Here is a 10,923-nt window from a genome sequence, read left to right as displayed (position 1 = left end):
TCAGCCTTATAGGAAGCAATCTAGTTAGATATTAAATGTAGACAAGCACTAAATTTTTAGTAGACATCACATCTACCTCAGAAGCTTTAATTGCTTTTAGTGCTTCTTTATAATTATATATCCTTAGGACACAAAATATTGCATCCTGTACAAGAAACCCGTAACAGAACCAAATTTAAAGACAAAGTACACTGACAAAGGAACAGCATAATACAACAGATAAGCTTTTAAAAAGATGATTCCCTAGCTAGCAGCCAAAACAATATGATGTTTTTACATACTCAAAGTACTATGTATATAGTTAACCTGTGAGCAAATTCAATCCAATTAGAAATACACACTAAACTATGACTATATTATCATGATCACCACAACTTATTATTATCTTTCCATTGTTCATTACAATTACTCCACAAGGATTACTGATGCCATCATTAATGCTTTTAACTTGGTTTCCATTCTCTTCAAACACCAGTACACAATCACTACCACGATAACTGGCTAACAGATGACCATCTTGTGAAAAATATATTCCAACTGGATTTAGTAGCTTATCAGTTAAGTCACCAAAAATTTTAAGAAACTTTCCATCTGGGTTAAACACTTGGATTCTATGATTAAAACAGTCTGTAATGAACAGTTGGTCTTCATTTTTATTCATTGCTATGTCAACAGGTTTATTAAAACAACCATTCCTTTTACCTTGGCTTCCAAAGGTGAATTGGAATTTTTCATCTTTAAAAACTTGAATTCTACAGTTGTCTCTATCACATATGAAAAGTTGTCCTGATTGGGATAAGAATAAACCAAAAGGAGATTGAAACTGTCCGTTATCACTGCCTTTGCATCCAAATTGAGTAATAAAGTTAAATTTATTATCATTCTGTTTAAAAACTTGAATGCAATTCAGACTACCATCTGTGGCATACAATAGTTTTTTCTTTTTTCCATATGCAATTCCTCTTATATCCTGGAATTTTCCATTTCCGTCACCTTCTCCAGCAAAAGTACAGAAATAATTCAAATTCTTGTCCAGTACTATAATCTGTTTACTAGAATGGTCACGAAAAAAAAGTTCATCGTTACATCCTTTCGCCAGCAGATATGGATGCTTTAGTGGTTTATTATTTGGTCCATATTTGTCAATGGTCTTTGGCACATCTCGAATGTCACTATAATCACGAATGCTCACTGGCACCTCAATCTCTTTGGTAATTTGAAGTTCCTCCCAGTAAACTGACAACATGTGGGATATATTTTTTTTAGGCCTATACTGCATATGGTACCATCCATCTTGTCCCTCATTTATTGAGAAATCCTGTACAAGTCGTTTTTCCTCATGACAGAGTATTTTTAAGCAGGAAGACTGTTTCTGTACAGGTGACTGTGAAGTATCTAGTAACTTAATACTAAGTTTTATTTGGTTTGGTTTAACTATTGGACCACATATTGTACAGTTTGGAACATTTGGAGTTACTGTAAAAATACAATACATGGGATTTGAATCAGGTTTTGGTGTAACTTTCATTTTGTTTACTGTACATCGAGCAGTAAGTACACTATCATCTTTTACTTGGTACATTAATTCATGCGCTTGAGTTGTAAGCATATTATTACAACTTAGTAGAGTTTTTGTGCTATTGTCCATCTCCTCTTCATAAAACTTCACACAGACATTCATTTGGGCTCCAATACGTGTTAGATCTTTTCGCTGTGATGCAAGTGTTGTTTTTAATGACAACCTGATTGTTTTTATTTTTGTAACCAATTCTTCTTGTTGTTTCTGCAATGATTCATGCATAGCTTCATATGTTTGATTTACATGCTGAAGATCAGTGTTACTTTTTTCATCAATTTCTTTCTCACAGTCTTCTATGGACTTAACCGCATCTTGTACAATATGTGACTTTTGTTTAAGATCATAAACCAACCTTTTGACAGCTCCTTTTTCTTCAAGTATTGTACTAGCAAGGCAATGGTCATGCACTTTTTCAGGATGAGTTTCCATAGTACAGTCTTGGCAGATAAAAGTATGACATGTTTTACAGTATGTGTCCAACACTTTTCCCTTGTGGTTAACACAATAATTTGCTTTTCCAGCTTCTTTTTTATTTTCTTCTAATGATTTTGAAAAATCATGTTCAATGATTTTATGTGTACTGAAAGCTTTCCATTTTCTGTGTATATCACTACAATCTTCACAACAAGCTTTCTCACATTCAATACAGTACATGACAATTGTTTGAGTAGCACTACAGTTTGAACACCTTGGATTATCTCCTAATTTATCTTTTACTTTAAAGATCTCAACATCACGGTTTTTGTCATAATAAGTAGGAATACTTTCTACTTTATCTACTGGTAATGGTAAGCGACAAAGTGGCAGTGGACAACAAACAGCCGTTCTTGTTGTTTTGGCAGTTTCTAAGGAATTTTCTAAACATTGCTTACAGAATATGTGTAAACATGGAATAATCTTAGGATCGGTGTAAAGGTTATAACATAGTGGACAAGTTAGATTTTCTCTAAACTTTTTCTCCGTATGTAAATCTTCACCTACAATAAATATGAAAAGCTAGGCCAAATAGCAAAGCTGTAAAAAAGGGTGTGGCCCCAAAAAAGCAGAGTTATAAAGTTGAGAGTTGTAGCTCAGTGGTGGTGGCCTAGAATTGCAATGGCCAAAATGATGTTAATTTAAGAATGACAAGATGATGCAATGCTGTCATTATTATTATTATTATTAACATTGATTGGCAGTAACACCATTGCCTTTGATTTAACTCTGTTTTTAGGGGCCACACTCTTATCACAGCTTTGTTATTTTAACACATAGTGACATGCATACACCACTTCTTTTTGTAATTGCAAGCTCCAAAGCTGGCTTAGGGGTTTGTCTTTTTCTTCGTACAAGATTAAAAGATATGCATAAAATATTATGTGAGCATTGTTTACAATATATAGCTAATAGTGTGACTAAAATTACATTCAGTCTTGTAACACCTAATTTTCTGGGGAGCAAGGTTGCCTCACCTATTTAAAATTTCTAGTTACGTCCCTGTATGTATTTGGTAAATTATTCCAGTAGACATGAACCATACAAAATAAATCTGTACTAGTGTTTCTAGCTCAGACTTTGACTCTGGCACAGAATCATACAGTACGATAGTTACTGTATATTAATAATATATTAATAATAGTAAAACTTTAACTAAACCTTCTTTCTATATACAGCTATAACCAAAACTAAACTATAAGTCAACTAAAACAACACTAACTAGTGGACATTTAATCATGGGTACATACTGAATTAGGGACTAAATGTTCACTAGTACATCTGCAGGTGTACAGTAGAGAGCAAAATAAAGTTAACGTAATGTAATTGTAATAACTGCATAATTACAATTGTAATCTTGCCGTAATTGCTTTGTGTAGAAATTTTAATGTCTGTGATATTCTGTTATTACCAGAACTTTAAATATCACATGTTTCTTCAACTACTCAAAATAATATTTGAAACAATAGACCTACATTAAATAGGCTATGGGCAAATAACAATGGTACTACTTCTGTAATTACACAGTAATTACAATACAATATGTTAACTTTGCACTCTCTGTAGGTGACTTCCCTTGTTTTCCTAATTTTTTCTATGATTCCTAGTCAAACTTTAATTTTTCCTTATACTTGTGAGATATGTAATTATAGGTATAGATTATCACACAAATCCAAGTATCTTTGCTATTTTAGAGACCTGAATGTTTGACCTCAGTGATTATGTGCCATTCCGAAGGTCTCTAAAATGGCAAAGATACCGTGGATTTGGGTAATAACTGATTTAGACTATGGCTCGTACGGTTCTGGTCATTGACATAATGGTGACTTCCTGATAGAATTAGTGCTAAAATAACTCACTGGTAGGCTTCCTAGATGAATATGATCATTTTTATGATCCAGTGATGCTTTCTTTACACTCTAGTGATGATATCTGATGGTTACTGTGACTGGAATCCAGCAAATCATGTGATAAAAAAATTGTCAAGGGTATCTAACCAGTTTAGATACCTACCTCGAGTATTTATTGGATTTTAAATACCTTATTAACGAATAAACTTCAAAGCATAGTATACATGCCATAGTCTAAATATAGATTGTTAGCTGAACATTGAACACGGTACTGTTCATTAGTGAGTACCAATGGCTTTGGTAAGTTAGAGTGTAGGTTTGCTGTACAACAATACTTTAATTTTTGTAGACATACAATACTGTACTGTGCCTTTCTATGCTAGTGAAAAAAGATAATACCTTATTACAATGAAGTAGAGTAATTATAGAATAAATTTTAAATACATACTGTAATTTAGAAAGACTGGTATTTTCTACACAATATGTGACTTTGTGCATGCTAAAATCATCCATATGCCAATGGCACCAATCTGATCATAGATTGGCATAATTACCAGTACATTTCTAGTCATGAAGGTGTGTTGGCTTGATTCTAAGCACCATGAAGGTACTCTGGAGGTTGGTATACTATAGTACGTTTGTGTTGAGCTGAATCCCGGGTTGTTGATTAAGAAGCCATACAAGATCAAAGGCTTTAAACATAATGTTTATGACGCATTTATTTGTAAGCCCATGTTACGGGCGCGCACTTAATTGTTGTGAATATGGCGTCCAGTGCGTGTGGAGCGAACCCCCCTTGGAAAGAAGTTAAACAGCCAAACGAAGTATCTACTTATGAAACTATGGGAGTACTTTAAGCAAGAAGCGAAGAAATGTAAAATTTCTATCAACATCACGGAGAGAATCTCGAAGGCCACCGGTATTGTATGCAATGCCTTCTTTGCTGGGTTTTGGCATACATTACGCCACGCAGGGATTTCAAGGACATCTATTAGAATGGAGCACCGCAAGAAAGGTGGTTTATTTACGCCAAGAAAAAGGTACAAAATGCACTTTGCACAAGCCCGCTCAATTGTAATCGTCAGGTACAAATGTTCACGAGTCCATGTTGATGCAGACAGTTTTGACCCAGATACTGTCAGACAAGATCCATTCATTGTACGGAAGGAAGGAAATCTATCGCTCTCAAAGATTTTGGTAAGTTAAATTTTGAAACCTGGAACTTTGTCACGTACTCCGTCTTAGGCCAAACTTAAGAATGATGGTGTTTTCTCTGGGGGTAGGACATTGCTTTAAAGAGTGTTGAGTGATATGGGATTTAAGTACAAGACGATTAATGACAAGAGGTTAGAATTGAAACTGTTTGTGCTTTAATGTCACTACACGTATATGCAGGGTATGCTATGAGCAGCCCTGCACAGTCCATCAGCATCATAAATATTAAAGACGAACGAGGTGCAACAGAACTGAAGGAAGACCAGTTGTGTATTTGGATGAGACTTGGGTAATGAAGAACTTCTAGAGCAATTCCTCATCCAAATCAGCAGTGATAGTGAAGATGGTGATAGTGGTATTAATGAATCTTCCACTAGCAGCAACGGGTCCAAGTCTTCTTCTGGGCTTACTTCATCTGATGTAAGATTGTTTGATATTTGCAGCATTGGTGTTACAACTTGATTTTGTTCCCCAGGAGTCATCGGGTAGCTGGGATTAAACTCTGTGAAGTACATGAAAATACAGATGAAGTGTAAGTGCGTGCACTTTAATAAAAAATACCATTGCTTTATTGTGCTAGCAGAAGTTGAACATACGATCCCTTGTATATGAAATCAGTGCAGGAGTGTTTGGAAGTCACTACAGGTACTATCAGCCCAAATTCATACAAACAGTATTATTTCATTTGTTGAAAATTTTAGAGTTTTTTGGGAATGTAATTTCAAAAACAAAATGCTGGCTGTAAAAACTGTGTACATGTGTGGCGAAGTGATGAGAAAAGGATTAAAATTACAAATTGACTAAATGGGAACAGAAGACGATAGTCAGCTGTGGTGAATGTGAAATAAAATACATGTTGTTTGGCTCACTTGCAGGAACACCAATGCTGAATAACAGATTTTGAGCTGTTATAATTTGGTTTTTTTCTCTTTTAAGGCTGAAGAAGTTTTTTACCTGAATATAAGCAGGCCACTTATCTTCTAAATAGTGCAACAGTGGCCCAGCTCTTCTACTTATGCAACTCTGTTTTACACACACAAAATCTGTTTTATTTTTCTTGTAAAAGTGTATTACAGCCTCTTACATAACGGATGGTGAAATCATGCGTGTTGAGGGCGGGTGTGTGATGTCTGGCTTGGCCACAAACATGTGTCAACATGACCATCAAAGGGCCACGCTTTAGAGGCTTCCCTGTTGAAAATGTATGGCGAAACTTTACAGTGTCATAACTGGAGTGTCTTACATTCGAATGAAGCGCTTTTAATATATTTTTAGCGATCGAGAAGCGCTACGTATCGAGCAATACAGGAGGCCCATGCGATGTAGCAATCGTAAGTTATTAATTGTTTTTTAGGGTTCAGCTCAACGCGAACGTACTATAGGAAATGTTGTTTGGCTGGACAACGCATACTTTAATGATCTGACTTGCTATATATACAATATAAATACAATACATACCTTCTACATTTCTTCTCTTTTCTGAAGGCTGCTCCACTGTTAACTTCATAGTGGTAGATAAAGATTTTTCTAAGTGCAGTACATGTAAATGTAAGCATATATCCCATCCAAAACAGCTTATAGCTGTAAAAAGTGTGCATCCAGAGATAACTGTGACAAAAATTAATTATATCATAGTGGAGCCATGTGTGAGGCATGCAAGTTGTAAAATTAATGTTAATCAGATAATGCAATATACAGGAAAGGTGGCCAAACTCAAACTATTTATTGCTATCAGAGAATCTAAACACATTGCTTTATTGTGAATCAAATTTGTGTGGTATTTATGAAGATGCTCACACACTTAAAAACTAGCAGCATCACATAGTTCTCATTAATACTTTAACAATAATTTTGTATTATCTGGTTAATATTAATTTTACAACTTGCATACCTCACACATGGCCACACTAAGATATCATTACTTTTAGTCACAGCCAGCTCCATTTTACTTGGACGTACACTTTTTACAGCTATAAGCTGATGGGATTTCAAATCTTTTTGTTAGAATAAGCATACTCTCACTGTTGAAAACAGTAGGTGGGTTTCCAAGGTTTTGACAGAAACCCCTTATAATTTAGGTTACAGTTACAGAATCTTAAAATGAAACTGTACTTTTAGTGGCATGCAACTGCAATCAACTAACACCCATTTTAACAAGTAAACCCTTAGTAACACTTTACTTTTCATCTTGTACTACATTAAAACGATCAAGATACTGTAATAGAGCAGTCACAAAACAGTTCTAACACAGCAATCAAAGTTACAGCATAATTACAACTTCTGCATAGCAATGCATTGTGTAGTTAAATTACTAGCTACTTACAGACTTCACAATATAAAAATACAGCACTTATATGTGACTGTTCTAATAGAGTAATTGACTGCTCTATTAGAGTATCTCGATCTACTTCAAGCATTGACTAATTCAAGTGGAAAAGCCAGCCCCTACCCATATCAGTATGAGCTCTTGTGAAATGAAATGACAATAGTAGAGAAATGGTGAGTATGTCCAGAGACAATAGAGGGACACATAATTATGTCCTATTGTAAATAAACGTTTTTAAAATTTATATTACTAATAAATAAGTACACCAGAATAGGCTGTGATCTTTGCAAGACTCTTAAGACTGTTGTCTCATTGTCTGAAGGTTGCCTTTTCGTGTTGAAGAGGAGTTAAACTATGCATGTGTTTGTGTTGTAAACCATAGATATCATACAGCACGATAGCACTGTATAGTAGGGGTTGATAAGAAATCATATGGTTTTGTGGATTTTTGTACCTTAAAAAATGGCCTTGCAATATGTTTTTCCTGAAAAAACTACCTGGAATACATTAGTACTGCTGTAATGATGCTGTACCTTGGTTAAATGAAGTGAAAAGTCGAATGTTTCAATGTACAGTGATTTTTAAAAATTTCCAAGATCACCTGGATTTCATTTGCCTGCCTGCCTGCCTGCCCGCCCGCCCGCCTGCCTGCTGTAAGACCTGGTTGCGCTAGGTGTACAGCTCCAAAAACTTCACACAGCTAAGGTAATGACGGCGGATTCATGAATCTTCTGTTCCAATTATGTTCTGTCCACTGCCCTATGCTGTTTGCTTTCATCATTCATTCGCTTCTTTTTCTTCTTGAAGGATAATTAATAATTGGGGTGCTTAATAGTTGCGGCACGCCACAACTCAAACATATGATTTTAACGAAGTGTGAGTACGTGTGTGTAAGTAGTACTCAATGAGTTGTCTCTAGCATTAATGCTGGGTAGTCATTTTATATAATCTTAATTACCAGTTTAGTTTTTTTCTGAGGTAACTAGCCAATAATGTCCTTGTGGGGTGGATCCACCTCGGGATTCAGACTTCTAAAAGCGAGGGTTCAACTCTTAATGGTGGACTATCCAGCAATGTTTTACTGTAAAATCATGAATATTTAGGCAATTAGAAATGCAGCTGAAGCCTTTAACACAGGGGCGTAGCCAAGGCTGGGCATGGGTAGGCATTTGCCCAACCACCACAGTTTTTTGCCCAACCATCACAAGTAGCTTAAGATTCACGCGAGGATTCACAGCAGCACACAAAACAACCCTACTTTAACACTATAAAGTGTAAATATGTACCTCATTTGTTGAACCATGATTTCGAAGAACGGATCGAGATAGATGGTGTATCACGTGATCGATTATGTGGAAAATTCCCTTGGGAAGTCCCTAAGTAGACGCACGTATGACGCGGTTTAAATTCAAAATTTTAAATGGAATTTAAGCGTGGTACACTATAGTTGTGGTACTGTATCTCTAAGTCACAGTGAGTAATAACTGTCAGTAGGATTCAGGGTGGATGGTGCTGGCAGCAAAAGATTTCATTTCAGTGGACTTGTCAAGTGTATTTTTTTGATAAGGAAAGTACTGCATAGCCTAACTTATTGCTGATGAAAGAAAACAGGAAAACGTACTCTTCTAGATAACAATAATGGAATATCCAAATGGAGCTGGAAATGGTGAAAAGGTCAAGTCATTACAAAGTGTCATGTGCACAGTTTGTACTGATTAACCGAGTTGTGGTTTACACCAGATCCATGCAAAATGTACATTGGCTATTATAATCTGGGACGAAGCTTTCTTGGCATGCTGACATTTGTGATGACTCATTATAGTTCATAAATTAGTGTCTCCAGCCTTCATTTGGGGACATGTGGCGTTTACTTGAAAAAGCATTACATATCGCTGTGGTGATTGGTCTGTAAGCTATACTGCCAGTTGATTGTAGTAAATATGTGATGAACTGTTTACAATGTTGGTTCTTGTAGGTTCAGCAGTTTGATGTCACATGATGTTTGGCTGTGATGATCGTTGGTGGATGCCTGCCCTGCAAGTTTAATAGAATAGCATATAGATAGTAAATGTTTGCATGCATGTAAGCAGCATTTGTTTACACCATATGTCTCACATGAAAGTGAGCATGTTTCTTGTGTGTGTAGTTAAGTTGATGTTATGTGTAACCATCAAATATTGGCTAGCTTCGCCTCTGCTTTAACAGTTGCTGTAATAGCTTTAAAAGACAAGACGATAATTATTTTAGAGGCGCTTATTGCATAGGAAGGTAAAGATAGCTGCTTCAAGTGATATTTATACTCTGTGGAAAGCAAACAGAATATAATATAGCTAGCTAGCTAGCTAGACAAAAAAGTCAACAAACTAGCTATTTGAATTTTAAAAGGAAGTAGGATTTGGTATAATATACATGCTACAAAAAGTAAGGAAACAAGCTCAAAAATGTTACAGCTGAAATGAGAAATGATCCAGTAGTAAAAGTAAGGAAACAAGATTAGACGACTACTTGTTAAAATGAGAAACACTTTAATCCCTACTTTTGGCTAATTTGATGGTCTCATTTCAAGATGCTAGCTAGCCAAAAGTATAGGCATTAAAGTGTGTCTCATTTTAGCAAGTAGTTGTCTAATCTTGTTTCCTTACTTTTTACTACTGGATCATTTCTCATTTCAGCTGTAACATTTTTGAGATTGTTTCCTTACTTTTTGTAGCATGTATATTATACCAATCCCCACTTCCTTTCAAAATTTAATTTTTTTAAAAATAGCCAGTTCTTAATTGTAAAAGGCATAATTAGCCCATACCATAATAACATGTATTTGTACATGTACAGTGGAGTCTCTATCATGATAATATACAGTTATTAGACATTGGTCCAGGGTGAAAATTTTGCTGCTATATTTGGGGGTTGTACGAAGATGACTTTGTAGCTTATCCATTTGGTTCCACATGGAGTACTTTGAGAATACGTCACTCTCTAGAGTTCCTATGGATACATATACATGAAGATGACAAGGAGAAAACATCCTGACCACCTGGAATACTTCTGTAAGCATTTGAGCATTAATCGAATGGCTGCAGATTCGAGGCTGTCCAGGTCCAGTCATGAATTTTTCTCCTTTCTCCACCTTTTCAAACACACTTTCTGTAACAACTTTAGACAGGCTGTAGAACCAGGTGTCCTACAGACCTTCAGCATTTGTTCTGTAAAGCCTTAATAAATAAATAAAGTATGCATATTTCAGTATCTTGATAAATAATCCTTCATGATCACACTAATAGTACAGTGAAAATTGGTCATTATTGTAGGACAAAATTTTCTGACCTATATAGTTTGTTAAGGAGGTGGCTGCATTTTGAATCCTTAAGCAATTGGTAAGAAGTATCTGCAATGCAGCTGTTCTAACTGGCTATAGTGTGCAACAGCATACGAGACAGTGAGTGCTGGCAGCAAGGGGGCAACCAATCTGTTAGAGCGCC

The 10,923-nt window shown here is 35.6% G+C and overlaps 1 protein-coding gene and 1 long non-coding RNA gene across 5 annotated transcripts in view; one reads left to right on the top strand and one right to left on the bottom strand.

Annotated features, from left to right (window-relative positions):
• Nucleotides 1–201: 201 nt before the first annotated feature.
• Nucleotides 202–10,923, bottom strand: part of LOC136264444 (E3 ubiquitin-protein ligase TRIM71-like) — a 45,085-nt gene continuing 34,363 nt past the window's right edge. The window contains exons 3-4 of the mRNA XM_066059178.1: nt 6,577–6,645; nt 202–2,556 (exon numbers count right to left, since the gene is read on the bottom strand). Coding sequence (XP_065915250.1) covers nt 341–2,556; nt 6,577–6,645 — 2,285 coding nt within the window. The 3' untranslated portion in view covers nt 202–340. The remainder of the gene's footprint in view (nt 2,557–6,576; nt 6,646–10,923) is intronic.
• On the top strand, nt 4,688–6,206 carry LOC136264345 (uncharacterized). Of its 4 annotated transcripts, XR_010705087.1 has the most exons (8): nt 4,688–4,822; nt 4,877–4,943; nt 4,989–5,100; nt 5,149–5,249; nt 5,299–5,538; nt 5,594–5,650; nt 5,702–5,763; nt 5,820–6,206. It is a non-coding gene; the product is annotated as an uncharacterized lncRNA (long non-coding RNA). The 4 variants fall into 4 exon arrangements; XR_010705084.1 differs by having other exon boundaries at nt 4,809–4,943; XR_010705086.1 differs by having other exon boundaries at nt 4,809–4,943; nt 5,699–5,763.

The sequence above is a fragment of the Dysidea avara genome, chromosome 8 (assembly GCF_963678975.1).
Source record: "Dysidea avara chromosome 8, odDysAvar1.4, whole genome shotgun sequence".
NCBI classification, from domain to species: domain Eukaryota; kingdom Metazoa; phylum Porifera; class Demospongiae; order Dictyoceratida; family Dysideidae; genus Dysidea; species Dysidea avara.
Note: the sequence above shows the minus strand (reverse complement) of the source record. Positions and strands in the feature narration are given on the sequence as shown.